This window comes from Durio zibethinus, chromosome 6 (genome assembly GCF_047325235.1).
Source record: "Durio zibethinus cultivar Kanyao isolate XHJ-2024 chromosome 6, ASM4732523v1, whole genome shotgun sequence".
Taxonomy (NCBI): Eukaryota; Viridiplantae; Streptophyta; class Magnoliopsida; order Malvales; family Malvaceae; genus Durio; species Durio zibethinus.
In genome coordinates, this window is record NC_143167.1 from 28,492,410 (window position 1) to 28,510,291 (window position 17,882).

The 17,882-nt window shown below is 34.7% G+C and overlaps 3 protein-coding genes across 3 annotated transcripts; 1 reads left to right on the top strand and 2 right to left on the bottom strand.

The window, feature by feature from the left end:
• Positions 1–2,303: 2,303 nt before the first annotated feature.
• Positions 2,304–9,213, bottom strand: LOC111284804 (uncharacterized). The gene is made up of 8 exons (XM_022873764.2): positions 8,844–9,213; positions 8,593–8,651; positions 8,282–8,436; positions 7,860–8,067; positions 5,995–6,306; positions 5,813–5,899; positions 3,706–4,386; positions 2,304–3,106 (listed from the first exon to the last, which is right to left on the bottom strand). The coding sequence occupies exons 1-8, from the start codon at positions 9,121–9,123 to the stop codon at positions 2,660–2,662; spliced, it is 2,229 nt and encodes a 742-aa protein (XP_022729499.2). The 5' UTR covers positions 9,124–9,213; the 3' UTR covers positions 2,304–2,659.
• A 4,053-nt stretch (positions 9,214–13,266) lies between these two features.
• LOC111286429 (equilibrative nucleotide transporter 8-like) lies at positions 13,267–15,410 on the top strand. The gene is made up of 2 exons (XM_022876377.2): positions 13,267–13,877; positions 14,449–15,410. The coding sequence occupies exons 1-2, from the start codon at positions 13,367–13,369 to the stop codon at positions 15,141–15,143; spliced, it is 1,206 nt and encodes a 401-aa protein (XP_022732112.1). The 5' UTR covers positions 13,267–13,366; the 3' UTR covers positions 15,144–15,410.
• Positions 15,411–15,895: 485 nt separating this feature from the next.
• LOC111286430 (uncharacterized) lies at positions 15,896–17,290 on the bottom strand. Its single transcript, XM_022876378.2, has 3 exons — positions 16,598–17,290; positions 16,326–16,498; positions 15,896–16,218 (listed from the first exon to the last, which is right to left on the bottom strand). Exons 1-3 carry the CDS (start codon positions 17,153–17,155, stop codon positions 16,083–16,085), a joined length of 867 nt encoding a protein of 288 aa, XP_022732113.1. The 5' UTR covers positions 17,156–17,290; the 3' UTR covers positions 15,896–16,082.
• Positions 17,291–17,882: the final 592 nt, after the last annotated feature.

Below are 17,882 nucleotides of genomic sequence, written 5' to 3' on the forward strand. Positions count from 1 at the left end.
CCCATTTTTTCTTTGAATTATTGAAAGAGTGAATGGAAAAAGTTACACCTCCTTTGGGTTTTTCATTTTTTTTTAATTGTTTTTGTTTTGCGTTCAAAAGTAAATATCTAAGAAAAGTCTTTGTCTGTCCAAGCATAGAGTACAACTCACAAGCCATAACCTCTGTGAAAAGTAGAATTTTTGGACCACCATTTTGCTGCTTTGCCATTTCATCTCAACATCCATAGAATCTCCAATAAAAAGCACTAAAGTTATGGAGCAAACCCTTTTGCATATATATTTTCAGCCTCTGATTTTTGCATTCAACTGTTTGACTGAAATATGCTTTTTACCTATAATTATTCTGAGAAAACTACTTTTATGTTAGAATCATTAAATTTCCTTTTTTTCATGAACAATATCATTAGATTCATGAAATGGGAGACGCATTATACATGCAGAGGCAGCAATTAGGGCATCTCTCAAAACAGCTGGTGAAGTGGAAATGTGGTCTCCCCACTCCCACTGTTCTATTCTCAAGAAGAAAGTTAAAATTTTCAATCATCAACTATAAATAAATAATTAAACACTCACCTTTTTTTCTCTTTGATTGCATAAGAAACCTTAAGAATCCAATTTGCTTGATTAGTAGACAAAAAGATACTCTAGACATGACAAACACTATAATGGCTGGCTTATGAATCTTTTCTTTATATCCCCCAACACACTACTAGAAAAATGAGTTTTAGCAATGGTTAATGTCGTTGCAAAATATCAATTTTATCATTGCGAAATAAATTGAAACATACAATTCTCTTCCTTGTTCATATAAACTCTTTCTCCATCCTTGTATTGAAGGCAAGGTATTCAATGTTAGGTCCCTGATAAATATAACCAAAAAACTTTACCACCAATTGTTACCTGCAGACTTGTGCAGCATGGGGTTGTAACTAAAAAGAAAGTAGAAGTCCACTGAAAACAATATATATTAGAACTTGTCAATATAAAACTGTATGATATTTGCAAGCTAACTTCAAACCTATTGACCAAATATATATATATATATATATATATATATATATATGTTAACTAGATAAGATTTGTATGGAAAGGACAAACAAGCACCAGGTACAATAATATATATAGGGAACTAGACTAAGAAAAGAGAGGAGGGGCTAGTTTAAAACTTATAATCAAAGAAACCAAACTGTATATATTTAATTGGGGTGGAGCATATATAGTTTGGTTTCTTTTAGACTTTTACTATTTCTGTCTAAGTTAAAAGGGAAAGAAAAGAACAAAAATGGAGTAAAATAGTTCAAAAGATAAGAAACTAAAAGAACATTATGGATATAGATTATGAGATCTTTAATGATACACCTTTTTTAAGTAGATACAACGGAAGTGATTTTTTCTCCTAAATTTTATAATGTTTTTAACTTTGTTTCTTTCTCTTTATAACCCCCCCCCCCCCCCCCAAAAAAAAAAAAAAAGAAGATATGACAATGAGTAGTAAAAATATGAAATTCATGTAGGTAGCTAGAGAGAAATTAGAAGTGCATGTAAGTTGTAAAAATGTAAATCGGGGGTAATAATGATTGAATGTCCTCGGGATCAGCAATTGGATTGTAGTAAGATTACAAGCTGGCAAATAGATTTTCTTGCTACTTACAATAGTTATTTATCCCAAGAAAAAATGCAAGAAAAGGAAAGAACAGTAGTACATAACAGCACACAAGGGGGCAATGCTTGGTGGTGGTGATAGTGGGGAGTCAAAAACTAGAAAAGGGCAAGAGTTGCAGAATGCAGTTCTGACATAAGAATCTGAAATGTCAAATTCATGTCTGGTGAATGCATTCATTTTCATTATTTCATTGTCATTTCACCTCTCAAAGCCCTGACTAGCTTGTTCTAACCCCCCGCACCCAACTCACCCTCTCTTTGGACTCTTTGATTTTGGAGTTTTGGGGACACCCTTTCTCTCTCAAACGCGAATGGTTGGTGGGTGTCTTTTCAAGGTGCTCCTACACACCTCCTTTCTCTTGCAATTTACAATCTTCTTTGAAGGTGGGGTCCAACATTAACAAGGATAAGTTCTTTGTTGTTAAAAACAGGAGCAACACCCAACATGTGATTCCTATGGCATCCTGTTCGATCGATTACTTTTTTGGACATAAATTCAATGTGTGAACAGGAATTGTGCCACGTCCAGGTCCAGGCTCGTCTTTCTTTCTTTCTTTCTTATCTAGAGAGCAAACAGGAAGATCCAAAAGCCAAATAATGGGAACAAAGCAGTACTCTATTCGACAAGAGAGAAAATCGCATTATTCGCAAAGGACCAATTATATATTTTGTTGCAAAGCTTTGGGCTTTAACAGGATGGTTTTGTGATCATTCCAGTAAGTTTCTTTCCAATTCCCTTAAAATGATCATCAACCTGATAGTTTGAAGACAGTCACGAAGAAACCAATGACAATACAGTTTGCTCTTTGCCGTAACTAAGAAACAAGGAGGGCTAATGCTACAATTAAGTGAATCTAGGTTTCAGCTTTAGACAATTCTTTCTCCTACAATACCGCAAAGATGCATAACTAATTGAGATTCTCACCGATGAAATTTGGACTCCGACTCACTAAAATCTGAAGGGGGAAAATTGAAAAAGAAAAGGGAAATAAAAACATCATTCCTGTGTCTGTAGCATATGGTATTTTTTTCCTATTGAACTGAAAGATATTCTTGATGACCTATCAGATCCGAAGTTGAAGGTAATATCTGAAGCATCAACATGTTTAGATGCACTGCTTGTCGAAGGGAAAGAAAAAACAAGGGTAGTGGACGATCTATTTGAGCCAAAGCTATATGAAGGTCCTGTATGTTCCTCTTTGGGCTGATGCAGACTGCTACCTGATAGCGATGGCATGATGGATGGTGTTGGAGGCTCAGAAGACACACCAGAAGATGCAGGAACAGGGAAAGTGAAACCACTGCTATTATCCGAAGTAAACATCCACCTTTGCTCAGGCTTTTTGACAGAAATAGAAGCCAAAACTGGTTTATTTCCCAAAGAGTTGGAGCAAGGCTTTTGTAGACACTCAGACGTAGCAGCATCAGTGACCTTTGAGAGATCCTGTCCGATAAATTGATTAGTATGGCATTCTTTGATGTAAACATGAATTCTTAATGGGAAAAAAAACAAAATAAATGACATATATCACAAAAGTTACTTGATAGACCTAGGCAAATTGGCAAATGAGACACAGACTAAGTGATTAACACAGCTGCTGCATCAAATCATGATCACCAGATTCGTAACCCCAACCAAATTTCAAAGTTGCTTTATGAAAGGGAGGTAAAATGATAGGATATCTTATCACCAATGTACTTAGCATGAGAGAAGAAAAAAATAGATAGAAAACGTTAATGTCTCTTTCACTTTCCAAGTTGGGCCAACTAAACGATAGAAATTGGATGTTCATTTATTTACCGTAGTGCATTTGTTATGTATTATCTTCTATATAGCATGTCTGAAGGAAAAAAAAGGTTAAATTTCTTAAAAGATACTGAGCCTGTAATTTAAATGGTTCTAGTTATAGCTGATACTTACTAGGAAAGTACATAGAAAAAGATTAGCATTAAGGCATGAGAATGTTACACTATTAGATAAGCATAAGACCTAATGAAAGCATGCATGGTCACAGAACAATAATGTAAGGATGAATGAAATACCTTGTGTGCATTCTTGCTTTGAGAATCCTGATTTTTTCCAAAATCTACTGAAGACCCTGCATTATTGCCAAACATTGTAATAGTGCTATCAACTTTTAAATCAGAAGCACTTGTTCTTTTCACATCCTGAGCCTCTATGGTACTCTCTGGAGATGCCACTGAAAATGAGTTCCCTCTATCTTCATTCCACTGAGTGGGACTTCTATTGTTAATTTGATCCCTGCTTTTAGAAGAATCAAGTCCTAAATATGGCAAACTGTTGTGACCCTTTGAAGTGGCAACATTAGCATCTGAAGATTGAGATCTTTTCCTTGAAGTGGCTATCTTTAGTTCATTGGACTTCTCCTTAGGAGTGGCTAGATTTCGCTCAAGGTGCTCCAATATTGTCCTAGCCGTCTGACTGGAATGTGGATGTACAGGTGGGATACCAATATCAGAAATTCTGTTACCATCTACTGACTGAAAAACTGAAGAGCTACTAGTGCCTCTTTGCTCCAAATTCTTCTTGATAGAACAAAATAGACCATCGGAAACATTGGAATTTCCCACCAGAAAAGGATCATTTAACGATGAATGAGAATAAACAGATCCTCTGGATGGAGTTTCTGCAGTGACCTTATGTCGAATCCTGCGAATGGGTCCTACAGATCCATGGGCGTCATCCACTATATTGCTCCTCAACTTCAAATATGTGTTCAAACACCAAGCATAGGACTCAAGTCAAATAGATGTAATGATAAGAGTTCAATTCATCAAAAAAGAAAGTTTCAAATAGGCAATAGCTACACCACAATGAAAATTCCCTTATTCAGCTTTTGTACATGTCCAGCTTTGGCAAAAAAATTTCACAAATTAGACTCTGTCCAACCTAGATGCACATTTTTTCCCCAAGGCTTTGCTTAGTAAGAAGGATAGAAAAATTATTAACCCAATTGTTAGGTTTCATAACTACTTTCCTACTTTAGAGCTTAACAATTGGATTAAACACTTTCCCATCCTTACCATTTCTGTCATTCCTGGTTCCTACAAGGCAAAGCCTAAATGTTCATAGAATAGAACTTTAGATAAATAATTATGCCATAACACTTCAATTAAAATAAATAACATAACACAGAGAGACAAAATCAGAAAACATAAAGCACGCTTATCCATGTGTTGGAAGTAATGAGGAATCCGTATTGAAGAAGCATTTTAAAAACAAAAATAGAGAGGATATAATTCAAGATTGAACTACTAGTTATTACCATAACAAAAATAGAGAGGATATAATTCAAGATTGAACTACTAGTTATTACCATTCTATTAGATGGTCAAGGTTCAAGGTTCAATTTCTGCTTCTCATTAACCAAATGTAGCCATTTTTTTTTCCCTTTAAGAAAAAGGAAGTTGATTCCAAAATCTTATACAAGTCCCAACTTTCAACTCCCCATTTAGTAGTTTCATTTGCCCTGGTGCTTTGCCTAAGGATCAAATTCAGAAAGAAGCTCAAACCGACCATATGATTAATAGTAAAGCTACTTCTTTTTCTTTGGTACAAAGAGAGTAAACTTCTTTTCCTTTGCCTAAGGTTGGATAGAGTAAGCTCAAGTATCTTCTTCCCCTCAGAAAACTTCTTCATCCGGGCGTCATAGGAACCATATGAAAAACAAGAAACTTTTGCTTTAAAGAGAGAAAGAAGACAACAAAAGTCAGCAGTAAAATTTTCAGCATAAACTAGAAATGTACTAAAGCCCAAGCCACAAACTCTTCATCCTTCAAGGACGACTAGCATATGTCATCTGATTCTCTTCAACCATCTCCTTGCATTTTAGCCTTCTAAGCTAAGCAAGATATCATTCTTAGAAGCACTTTAAGAACATTGCTTGATATCTAACAGCATTAACCAAGGTACTTATGAACCTAAAATTACCAATAAGCAATCAATGCCACTAATGAACACTGAAAATGGCATGACATCATCATGAGACATGCATACCAAGAAATAGAAAAACATGTGTATGCACATTCGTGCACACACACACACACACACACACACATATATATCTATAGCACTATACTAGAAGTATAATCAGGAGTATCATTATGACTGCTAATCATGAAAAATTACCTTCCCATGTATAGGAGTTTGTGATTGCTGCAAGGGAGAGAATGAACTATTCAGGAAACCATTACCCTCGTCTCGTACATGAGCCAACTGATTCCATGCAGAAGAAAAAAAAAATCATGTCTCATGCAATCAATCAAATGTAAATCATAATAGAACAGATACAAAATTTTAAAATTCCACACCTTCAATTTAGATTGCGAAAAAATAGTTCTGGAGTAAGGGGTTCTTGGAATATTATGAAGCCCAAATCTGCCTCTTTGACTTTGTGGAGTTAGATAACGATGCTGATCCTGTACCATGGAACCTGGCCAGTATGAGGAGGGCTTTGGCAAAAGCAAAGGAACAAATGGTTCTGATGCAAAATCATCACTAAGCATTGTTGGTCTTTCATCTTTTGATGTAATAATCTTAGAACCTAGGTTTCCTTCTGGTATCCGGCTTGCCATGTATGCTTTTGCAATTTCAATTGGTGAAGATCCAGTTTCATTTAGGACCTGCAATGTTTTATAGAATTTAAAATTTTAAATAAATAGAAAAATAAAAAGAAAAGATAGGAGGAAGACAAGCACATCAAATTTCAATGTACCTAACAATACACAATATATGTTGGGCATGCCAAAAGATGCAACTCTGTGCATGCACCAAAATGTGTATTAGCGACAGAAAGAGACAGACAAAAGACAGAGAGAGATGAGATTAAAAAAAAAACGATTTACTAATAAACTTATATCATGGGAGGACAAGAGACTTCCCTTTTATATTGGCAGCTTCTACAAGGCTCATCCTCACAGACCTTCCTGTTCCTGACCAGACCAACAGCTGTAGTAACTCACTAACTCATCTTAATTTACTGTCAAGAGCCCAACCCTTATTTATATCTCCTTTTAATATGTCAAAAGCTTCCAGAAAAACATTTGATAGACTATTTATCTATCACAAGCCTATTCAAAAGTTTGCTACTTAATATCTTTGATCCAATTATTAACTTGACAAGTATATCATAAATACTTCTAAGTAAAGGGTACACTCCATTTGCACCTTTTTAATTCTTGAGTGGGTACGATTATTAGATATCCATCAAATAAGCACCTAAGCATCTAACCTCCTAAAGAAGAAATTTATGAGAATTGTATAGCTGGTATTCTCTCTTTTCAATTTGTGTTAAGGAATTCCTAGCCCAAAGTGTGAAGTATTCGAGATTTAGTGAGAAGGCCAGATCTTTTATTTTCCTTTTTCTTTTCCAGCATGGTTTCACAATCAAAACCAGCCCTAAATAGTTCTATTACAACCATAGAATGGCCACCTATCAAACCCTAACTGAACTCACACGAAAGCAACCTTCAAGCTTCAAGTCTAACCGCTGTTCAGGTTACCGTTCACAACCCAAATCTGCAGGAATGTTTATTGCCGTTTTGTTTGCTTTTGCTCTCAAAATTGAGTCCTTTCCTTTCTAAACTAACCAGAACACTATAAATTAAAATCTCCCATCCAATTAAACCCTAAAATTACAAGTTCTTGCCCACCAAACAAATAAATTACTCAATTTGATGCAACTCCCTTTCTTGTCCTACATCAATTTCATTAAAGATTAAATTAAATTACTTAAAGTGATAAATAATACGATGGTATGAGTTCAAATTTTTTAATTTAAAAAATAAAATCTAAGGGTTACTACAAGCTATGTTACTCTGGCTCGGGTTGATTGTTGGATAGAGAATGTGTGTGACATGGGCACATTCAAATTTTTTCTAAAAGTTTTTCCATACATTTGGAGGGTCGGGTCACCATACCATGTCCAACATTTGGAGGGTAGGGCCACCATACCATGTCCATGGGATGTGTTGCAGACGGATACTTTAAGGAAAATAAACAGTTGGAGCAACATAATCTAATTTATAATTCTCTACAAATGGAAACCTTCTTTAATATTTTTGCACAAACATCATAAATATGCAGGAACAAACACAAGACACAACATTCAACCTCAGTAATCCATGCACGTATCATTGTTCCAAAATACAAGTTCATCATAATAATTTCCACTCACAGTTGGCTTAGGAAGTGGGGTTGCCATATCCCATACAGCTTTATTTAAATCATCCTGTTTTTCTTCAGTTGGCCTTCTCAGGTTGTGAGCAACCATCGGTCCCCTGACACCTCCAGCAGACAGGATTAAATCCCCACTTTCTTGATCAACTTTAGGAACATCAGCAGCCCTTGAATTTATAATCCCTATAAGATGATTGATTTCGTCCCTGGGTATAGATTATAGATGTTAAAAACCATATTAGATAATTAACTCTTTGCAAAGATAGACACAAACACAGATATGAATAAGTGTGCAGACAGGGATGAAAGACCAATCTCATTCATTATAAACAATATTTATACCAGTAAACTTGGCAGAAACAAGCAAGTTTACAATTTATGAACAACAGAGAGAATGTATAATCAAAATCAACAAGTCACCTCGAAAATGTTTTCCCCTCCACTAGCTTCTCAATTTCTGAAAGCCTGTCATCACTAACATCACCCTTACTGCCTTCTCTGTTTTCAGCAAAGTCAGAACCAGCCTTTGATCCATCAGTTGTTGTGCTAGTACCAGTTGTTTGGGAAACTCCAAACTAGAAAAAGAATAAAAATATATTCATTCATGCTAAATCACCAAGAAAAGTTCAAATTAACAAATTTTCACTTAAATAGAGCAAGTACAACGTGATTTAACAAAATTTATAAAGTGATAACACAAATAAGAGGATTTCGTAGACAAAAACCCTTACAATTGAAGAAGTTTGATCTTCGCCATTAGAATGTTCTTCTACATCTTCATCCAAGTTACCTGTTTTCAAACAGAAGTAACAAACTTCAACAAATAATCACAGTAATTAAACATTTAATTAAATCACTAAAAATTCTCTAACTTTTGTCACCTACAAAGTTACTCACTTCCAATCCCTAAAAAACCCTAATTAGTCACCAAGAAGAAAAAAGTTTCAACGAAAGACGCGTTTTTTATTTAAAAAAAACTAACCGTGAGTTTGAGGTTCTGGAGGCGGGAGGGTAACGTTGGTGAGAGGATTGGAGAAGAGAGAGGGGAAGACTCTAGTGGCACCGCCGGCGATGAGACGGCAAGCCGGATCGACGAGTTTGGAGAGAAAGCGGCCGCGTAGGGATTGGTTCTGTTGAGGGCGGGCATAGGGAGTGGCCCATGGTCGACGCGGCGTTTGCCTCAGTTTCCGACCGGCGGCGAGGTCTGTTGCTTTGGGGTCTTGCAATGAGTAGGACGGCGTCGTTTTTGTGGTCTTTTCCATTTGAGTCGCTGTTTGTCTCTCTCTCTCCGTCTCAGCACGCACAATCACGTACCTATTCACTGTGCCTACTGCGAAGCGCGCTCTTTTGACATCTTTTTCGTTTCTTTTTGTTCCTTCTTAGCTACATCTACAACCAATGAGCTCATGCCACGTGTAAAATTTTTAATAATAATAAAAATATGATACTCAAATAAATCTTAAAACTTCACTCAAATTGAATATTAAGTCTTTTTTGTCTTTTATTGCATGTTTTATTTTATTATTGTTAGAATTTTAATATCATAACATATTTAATTTTTATTAATTTTTTAGTTGAATGATGTAATTTATAAAAAAAATATGATGTAATTTATAAAAAAATATTTACTTAGATTTATTTAAACAAATTCGATTACAAATACTTGATGGAATGCTATTTTAAAAATTTTGGTAATTGAATTTTATTCATCCATTTTTAATCTTTTATGGGTATAATTAAAATAAAATAAAAATTTATAATCTTAATTTCATATAATAAAATTTGAGGGTTTGTTTGTATTTTTAAGTAAACTTCTAAGATTTATTTAGATATTGTTCTAAAAAAAAGAAAGAGAATGAATTTTTTTTAAATATTTACTTTTTTAAAAAATTTTTAATTGAATGATATAATTAATAAAAAATATTTTGATTTATTTAAATGAGTTTGATTACAACTATTTGAAGGAATGTTATTTTAAAAATTTTGGAAATTGTATTTTATTTGTATATTTTTAATATTTTATGTGTATAATTGAAAGAAAATAAAAATTTATAATCTTAATTTCATACAATAAAAATTTGAGAATTTGTTTATATTTTTAAGTAAACTTTCAGGATTCATTTAGATATTATTCTAAAAAAGAAAGAGAATGAAAAATTTTTTAATTACTAGCATGAAATTGTTAATAAAAAAATATAATTTAAATTTATCTTTATCAAGGTTCAAGTGTTTTTTTTTTCCTTTTTATGAGTCATTTTTTTTCCTAGTATTTATGAAGAAAATGAAATGAAAATCTTGCATAAGTATAAAAGGGATTTATGCAAGACCAAAAATATAAGAAGAGGGTTCCAAAAAAAAAAAAAGGTTTTTCTTTATGACATTTTTTTCTACAAACGTAACAATTTTCTTTCATTTTACGACTCGTTTTGAGAGTTTGATGCATTATTTATAAACAATATCCCAACCATAAAAAAAAAAAAAAAAGAATTAGAATCCTTTTAAAATGACAAAGAAACAAGGTTAATATGATAATTTTTCATATTCTGTTTTTTATTTAAATTAATTTATATTTAAAATAAATAAAACATTTAATATTTTTATGTACTATGTGAAAAAAACATTACATATATATAAATGAGAAATAAATTATTTTTAATATATAAAATCAAATAAATAATAAATATTTTTTATTTTATCTTTTTATATTTGTGCTCTCTAAACACTTATTAATACTGTTCAGAGCTCCTGTCTTAAAAAAAAAAAAAAATTAAAACAGTTATTTTCATTAACTAAACAAAACTGTCAGTCCAAAAAAATTGTTTTCAAAATTAAATTGAAACAAATAAATACGTTTATTCACGAGATTTATTAATTTGACATTAAACTTTTAATGCTAATTCTTTTTGTGTACCTTAAACAAAATATCAATTGGCTGACGTGGATGAAATTAGTCGTATGCATTTTGCTCATAATTGGTTAACCAAAATGCCATGTCACCTTTCATGCCAAATCACCTTGCATTTATCATATGTTGCATCATTATTGGTGGATATATTTATTTAAGGTGTGAATTGTTTGAGTGATGGAGTTTCAATTTCTGTCAGCCTCGTACAACCAAAAAGGTATACTTCTTTTGCCTTAAAATATTTGTTATATATTAATTTTTATAAAGTTTGAAAAAATTTTTGAATTTAATATATTTAATATTAAATTTTTAATTTTTTTTATAAAGTTAAAGTTTCACGATTTTTAATATCAAAAGTAAAAAAAAATAATAAAAAATAAGAGTTTTAAATAGTTAAAAATAATAATAAAATATAATTTTGAAACATGAAAAAAAAAAAAAAAAGACAGATGGAGTACATTGTTTAAAAAATCGTCATGCTTATATATTTTAGTATTAGATTAGCCATTACACGGAACTTACCGGTAGCCAATTCATTCAGCCAAAACATGCCCTCTTTTGAAACCCTGGAACCCATTAATGAAGGCAAGCATTTAGGTTCCATCTAATCATCTGCTTCATCTCAAAAGAACATGAGAACAGTTTCAGTGGTAGAAAAGTCATTTTATTTAGATTAAAAAAGAAACATTTTATACCATATATTACAGTGTCTTGGAAATAGCTAGCTCAATTAGTGTTTTTATCAAGAAACGGAAATTGAAGATCAGTCAGGCTTTATTACTGCAGAAAACTACAAGTTGTAGGAAACAAATTGCCAGGGAATTCGTGTGGCGCAGCACTGCAGGGCAGCACAAACCTAAAATGCAGCTGCACTGGTGTGTGTTTGTGTTCACATCCAAACAATAAAATCGATAATCAAATGTCAAATAATCTGGAATATATTACAACTAAAAATCATCCATTGTGTTAAGCCTAAAAATATCACTTTAATCATCAGAATTTGCATTTTGTGCAAATTGGAGAACAAAGTTCAAAAGTTATTACTTTCAAAGTCAAAAAGTAACCACTTAAACTTATTACCAACATCTTGATATATATATTGTATTCCTATGAAATTAAACTAGTATTAAAGAAAAAGCTTAATCATGTTTCCACTATTTCATAAAGCCATTGATATTTAGCTTTTGATTGATTCAACCATTTTTGTCCTTAACACTTTGAAATGAAGGATGGAAAAGGTAGACAATTATGGAATTTGGTTAGTGCATGCCATATAAAGCTAAATGCTAAAGATATTTGCTTCTCTATTACTGTCTTTGTCATAGTCATGAGTGAATTCTTGAAGGAAACAGTCATGAATATCCAGCAATCATAGTTGTACTCATCATGATAGCATTATTTTTTTCAACAGTGCAAACAGAAACGGATTCTAAGTTTTCTTTTCCAAACAAAAAATGTGGTAAAAATCTTGAAGCTTTTTGCTTCCTCATACGTGGCTGGGGTTGCAGGCACAATTCATGGCTGATTGTTTCGTATGCTGTCATTAATCAGCTTCCTTAAAGTGAGAAAAAGTAGAGGAAAGGGGTGGAGAAGAGAGGAAAAGAGAGGGAATAATAGGAGCTAATAGTAGAAACGAGACATGTCAAAAGATGGGGTGATCAAGCTCTCTTGGTGAGATTTTTTTGTCACATTGGAAGATGGAATCAAGTTCTCTAGATGGATGGCTAATCAAAATATCAGGACCTGTTCAACATGCCGAAACGACATCTTCTTTCACTTCGTGACTCTTGACAGGTACCTCTATTGGTTCTTCTCCAAAAGGAACTCATAGCAGCCCATCAGCACGCTCAGCAGCCACTAATATCTTGCATTGTCAAAATTTATGAAATCTTTGGAAAGGGGATGGGGGGTTAAGAAGAAAAGAGTTAGGTAAATAGAATTGTCCAATCCCGGAATGCTGATAAGATGTGCTAGTAAATATAAAATTATGGGATAATTTGATTCTTTTAGCTCCCCTCTGGGCTCCGAATGAATGATTATCTGCAAGCCCTGGAATGCTTGTCTCACGAGGTTACAGATATTTGCGAGCGCCTAGTAGTTCTCGTAAGATTCTGATTATTACCTTTGACAATACCATGGCATACTAACCCATGTGTAGTAGCAGTACAGCAATGAAAAAAGGTACTTCTTACTCCGCCCATCCATTAACGTCCCCACACAGCGCATATTTTCTCCAAGCGTGAGCCCCATCGATTCCAAATCCCAATCCATCAATCAAATCCACGATCAAAATTAATAGAGCTGTCAGCTAACCAAGGGGCTCCGGCTTACCTCCCATGGTTAGTCAAGCTGGTTCAATTATAGTAACCAATTTCAGAAGGGATATAAGTTTTGCAAACAAATACCGCATAAGCTCTTGCTCTTGACTAGCTAAGCTCCCCAGTCAGGCGGCAGAGTCTTGCTCTATCAGCTTAATTAGCTTGGTTAGGCCTTTCTAATCAACAGGTCAATTCATCATGTTCTACACCGCTTATTGTGGGGCCTAAATTCCAACCAAAGACTGTTATAACTTAGAAGCAGAACCTTGGAGCCTGCAAGAAATGCAAAAAATGGAAAATCCAAAGGCTTCACCAGCAAATCAGCCTGAGCCAAGGGACACTTACAAAGTTGCTTATATAATCCATTTCTTGCTTGGTGCAGGCAATTTACTTCCATGGAATGCTTTTATCACAGCTGTTGATTACTTCGGTTATCTCTACCCAGCCAAGCATGTTGAAAAGGTTTTCTCTGTAGGTTATATGAGCTCTTCTGTGCTAGTTTTAGTTGTTATGATGAGTTCTGGTTGCAGCAGCAGAAAGTTGACTCATAGATTTAGAATGAACATGGGATTTTCCATGTTTATTCTCTCTCTAATGGTTGCTCCAACTATAGACTGGGCGTGGCATAGCAGTTGGTCGAAAGAAAGACAGAATGCAGCCTATTTTATGACAGTTGCAGCAGTTGTAATATGTGGTTTAGCAGATGGCTTGATAGCAGGAAGCTTGATAGGATCAGCTGGAAAGCTTCCAAAACAGTACATGCAGGCTATTTTTGCTGGAACTGCTTCTTCAGGTACCTTGTAACACTTTCACTATTCAACTCCTACCCCTATTCTCCTACCGCTTTCCAGAATTAAACAATCTGGAGTTTTAAAGTATATTGATGACAAGAATGTTACAGAAATCATATATGAGAAACCATGTCCTTGCAAATTAAAGCCTTTTAGGTTGGAGAAGATGGAAAAATAAGGCAACTTATTTCTTATTCAGTTATGGTAAAAGGTAAAGCATTTAATTGTAGTTCATCTCAAATTGAGGAATAATCGCTTCTATTATGTACTCTCTTTTTCTTTTTTTTTTCCTTTTGGAGAAGCTCAAAAGTGCATGCCAGCCTAAGGTAACATAGGTACTAACCTAGAATGTAGAATACTATGAGCTATATCTTATCTTCACTGTCTGCCCAAAAAAGATCCCTCAGAATTATGGAACTCATTCCATGCAAGTGCATCCTTTATTCTTTCAATCACCATCTAGGATACTTGTTTTAGCTACAATTACTCTTGTTTCCTGTAGGAAGACTAAAAAGTTGCTGTACGATCCGCAATGTGACTCATTCTCTAACTAAATCTAACGTCTGATAACAGGTTTGCTGGTTTCCATCCTGAGACTAATAACCAAGTCTTCACTTTCACAAACCCCACAGGGCCTCCGAGCAAGTGCTCACTTCTACTTTATAGTCAGCACCACCATCCTGCTTTGCTGCATTCTTTGCTGCAATTTGCTATACAAATTACCAGTTATGCAACAGCATTACAGACTTCTTCGAGATGACCCATTTTGCTCCAGGCCACAATTTTGGACAGTGGCAAGAAAGGTCTGCTGGCCAGCTCTTGGAATTCTCATGATATACATAGTGACCCTATCTATTTTCCCCGGATTTATAGCCGAGAATCTGGAATCCAAACTTCTTCAGGACTGGTATCCTGTTTTGCTGATCACAGTGTATAATGTCGCAGATTTCATGGGAAAGTCTCTGACTGCAATATATGTTCTACAGAGCATTAAGAAAGCAACATGGGCTTGCATATCTAGGCTTTTATTCTATCCACTTTTCACTGCTTGCCTCCATGGACCAAAGTGGCTCAAGGGTGAAGTACCAGTAGTGATTCTTACGTTTATGCTCGGTCTGACAAATGGATACCTAACAAGCGTGTTGATGATCCTAGGCCCCAAGATCGTACCAGTTTCAGAAGCAGAATTATCTGCAATTGTATTGGTCGTGTTCCTGGGAATTGGATTGGTCAGTGGTTCAGTTCTTGGTTGGTTTTGGATCATTTGATCCTTCCTGAGCTCCCTAGTCTCCCAAGTCATGTAGCCAGTTTTCCTTGGAAAAAGAAAAGGTTACTTCTGCACTTCTGCACGTCGGCTGTGTGCTGTTTTGGGCAAACCAGGAGTCAACTCTTCATGTACTCCGAATAATGATATAATCTGAAAGTTCTCTTCATCGTCTGAAAACGCCAAAAAAAAAAACTCAATGATTGTTATTAGCATCAAGATTGCTTAGCAAAATCTATTAACAGCTTGGTGTTTATTTTCTTTAGATATACCATATATGAGTGATTTAATCTCTTTCTCACCTTGTTGGCCCCACTTTTTTTGTGTACAGGAAAGAAACAACTCTAGAGTTGGATTGAGCCCAACCATGATTAATGAAGCAAAAACGGATAATGTAATAAGAATTGAATATTCTCTCCTCAAACTTGATTGCCGGCCAAAAGCAACAAATAATAAGAAAACTTCAAAAAAAAAAAAAACGTTAGGGGAAAAAATAGTAGCTTTTATCTTGTAATCTTGATCAACTAGGAATCAATTTCGGTGGTACAGGAACTAAGCAATCTTGATAAGATCAACAACTAGGAATCAATTCCTTCAGAAGCCTCCATGCTTATTGTAATGAACAGCACAAAAAATGCGTATTAATTGATTTAAAAAAAAAAAAAAACAAATATCTTCTTTAACAACATCATCTCTAACCCGAAATTTTTCACTAAACAAATCATTAGATGGGTTAAAAAGAGAGAGAGACGAAGATTCCAATGAAAAATTCATTTCCATATCTTATTTTCCCTTTTACCAGATAGGGCTCCAACGTAGAGAAAAGTAAAACAGAGGTCTCACTAACTACAAATCTCACTCTTTTCTACAAGGCCAAAAAAAAAAAAGGGTATATCAACAAAAGTCAGAAGAGCTAAATACAAGCTATGTCACAGTAAGAGTCCTAAGAAGCAGCAGCCAAAGGAGGAGGCGTTGGAGGAGCTGCATGGAAAAAGCTTTGCTCTGATGCTTTACTCAAAATTTCCCCAACTTGTTCTTCAGAATCCCAAAGAAATCGTGCATATGATGCCAACACAAAACTGCAAATTCATGAAAAAAAAAATTGATATAGATTTCCCGTTGATGATTGTGTAATTAACCATAACTAATCAAATCCATGTTTAAAATTTAGTTTTGGGGCATTTACCAGTCATCAGAGGCAGCTTTAACAGCTTGTTCAAAGTAAGTTTCAGCTCTCGGGCCATCTTTGTGAGTTTGCCAGATTAAATCAGCGTACATAGACAGAACATTCCCGTCATTTGGATTTGCCATGATTGCCTTCCCACAATATTCCTCAGCTCTCACGAAATCCCCTTGAACCTGTTCGGATTTCCGACATTAGATCAAACTCAAAATTCAAAAATCTTTTTTAACCTTTTCTTTTGTGAATATGAAATAAATATGGATAAATAAAGTTACCTCTTTTAAGAATTTAGCGTAATTGCTAAGGAGAAGTGAATTTCCAGGATTAGCCTCGATCATTTTCTGATAATACAATTCAGTACTATCATGTCCTTTATTCCAATCCCAAAAGCCCCATTCATTATCGCCACCGTCGGAACCACCACCACCACCGCCTCTTCCACCACCGCAGATCATTCCCCCACCACCGCCTACCCCACACACTTCCTCCACTCCAAGCGAAGCAGTTCTCCACCACTGAAATACAGCTTCTTCTTTCTCCACCTCCTCTTCTTCTTCATCCACACAGATTCCATTCAAGATCCCGGTATTTTTCTCAACGGTTTTCATCTTGGGGATCACCAAGTCCCTCAGATCTGTCTCCGACACAGCCCTCGTCATCCTCCGACTCGAATCGTCGCTCGACCCCACAGAAATCGAGCTCGAGCACGAAACTGTGAACGAAATGGTTCGGGTTCGGGAAATCTGGTAAAAAACCTCGTGCTCCGGCGATGGTTCCTTCGAGTGTGGGACCCATGAGTTAAGTATCGGCGTCGATGCACTCCTTAAAAGCATTTTGTACTAATATGAAATGTTAAGAAAATTAAAGGTGATTTTGATACTTCAGCCAAAATCACGTTTCAAGTATTTTTCTTGGGCCGTCGCTTCTCTGCCGCAGCTGCAGCTGCAGCTTTAACGAAAAAAGTTGGCGACCAAGAGAAGGGACGATGGAGGTCTTTTATAGGGATGCCGAGTGGATGTACGGCAAATACATGGGCCGTTGGATCGATACCCTGATGTGCACGTGCGTTTTTGCTGAGCTGGGTTGTTAAGGACCAGTTTGCTGCGCAAAGAATTTATAAAACGTATTGTTTACCTTTTTATGTAAAAAGAAATATTTAAAACTAATTTGAGCTTGCTCTTGAAAAACTTGGGATAAAAGCCAAAAAAAAAAAAAAATGATTTGTATTATATTTTATCCCATCCACAAAACAATTTTTGAAAATCTTAGTGCTTCAACATAATATATATCTCATAAAATATATTCAACCATACATAGTTATTAGGTCATGAGTAACTTCGTAATTAATTTAATTGATATAACTTAAAAATCTTTTATTAGTATTTAATTAATTAATAATGTGTTGATACATTTCATTGAAATTAAATTACATACCTCTAGTCATAGTTATTCAAGTATTGAATCTTGCAAAAAATACTTAATTTTTAGACTTTGTATAGAACTTTAAAGCTTTATTTTCATTTGATGATTAAAGTTTTATCACATACTACATATTTATAA

Coding starts and splice junctions, on each gene's coding strand:
- LOC111286430 (XM_022876378.2), bottom strand. CDS start 17,155: ATGCTTTTAAGGAGTGCATCGACGCCGATACTTAACTCATGGGTCCCA. Junction 16,499..16,597: donor ACGCTAAATTCTTAAAAGAG/GTAACTTTATTT, acceptor AAATCCGAACAG/GTTCAAGGGGATTTCGTGAG. Junction 16,219..16,325: donor AAAGCTGCCTCTGATGACTG/GTAAATGCCCCA, acceptor ATGAATTTGCAG/TTTTGTGTTGGCATCATATG.
- LOC111286429 (XM_022876377.2), top strand. CDS start 13,367: ATGCAAAAAATGGAAAATCCAAAGGCTTCACCAGCAAATCAGCCTGAG. Junction 13,878..14,448: donor TGCTGGAACTGCTTCTTCAG/GTACCTTGTAAC, acceptor GTCTGATAACAG/GTTTGCTGGTTTCCATCCTG.
- LOC111284804 (XM_022873764.2), bottom strand. CDS start 9,123: ATGGAAAAGACCACAAAAACGACGCCGTCCTACTCATTGCAAGACCCC. Junction 8,068..8,281: donor GAGGGGAAAACATTTTCGAG/GTGACTTGTTGA, acceptor ATCTATACCCAG/GGACGAAATCAATCATCTTA. Junction 3,107..3,705: donor AAAGCAAGAATGCACACAAG/GTATTTCATTCA, acceptor TTTATCGGACAG/GATCTCTCAAAGGTCACTGA.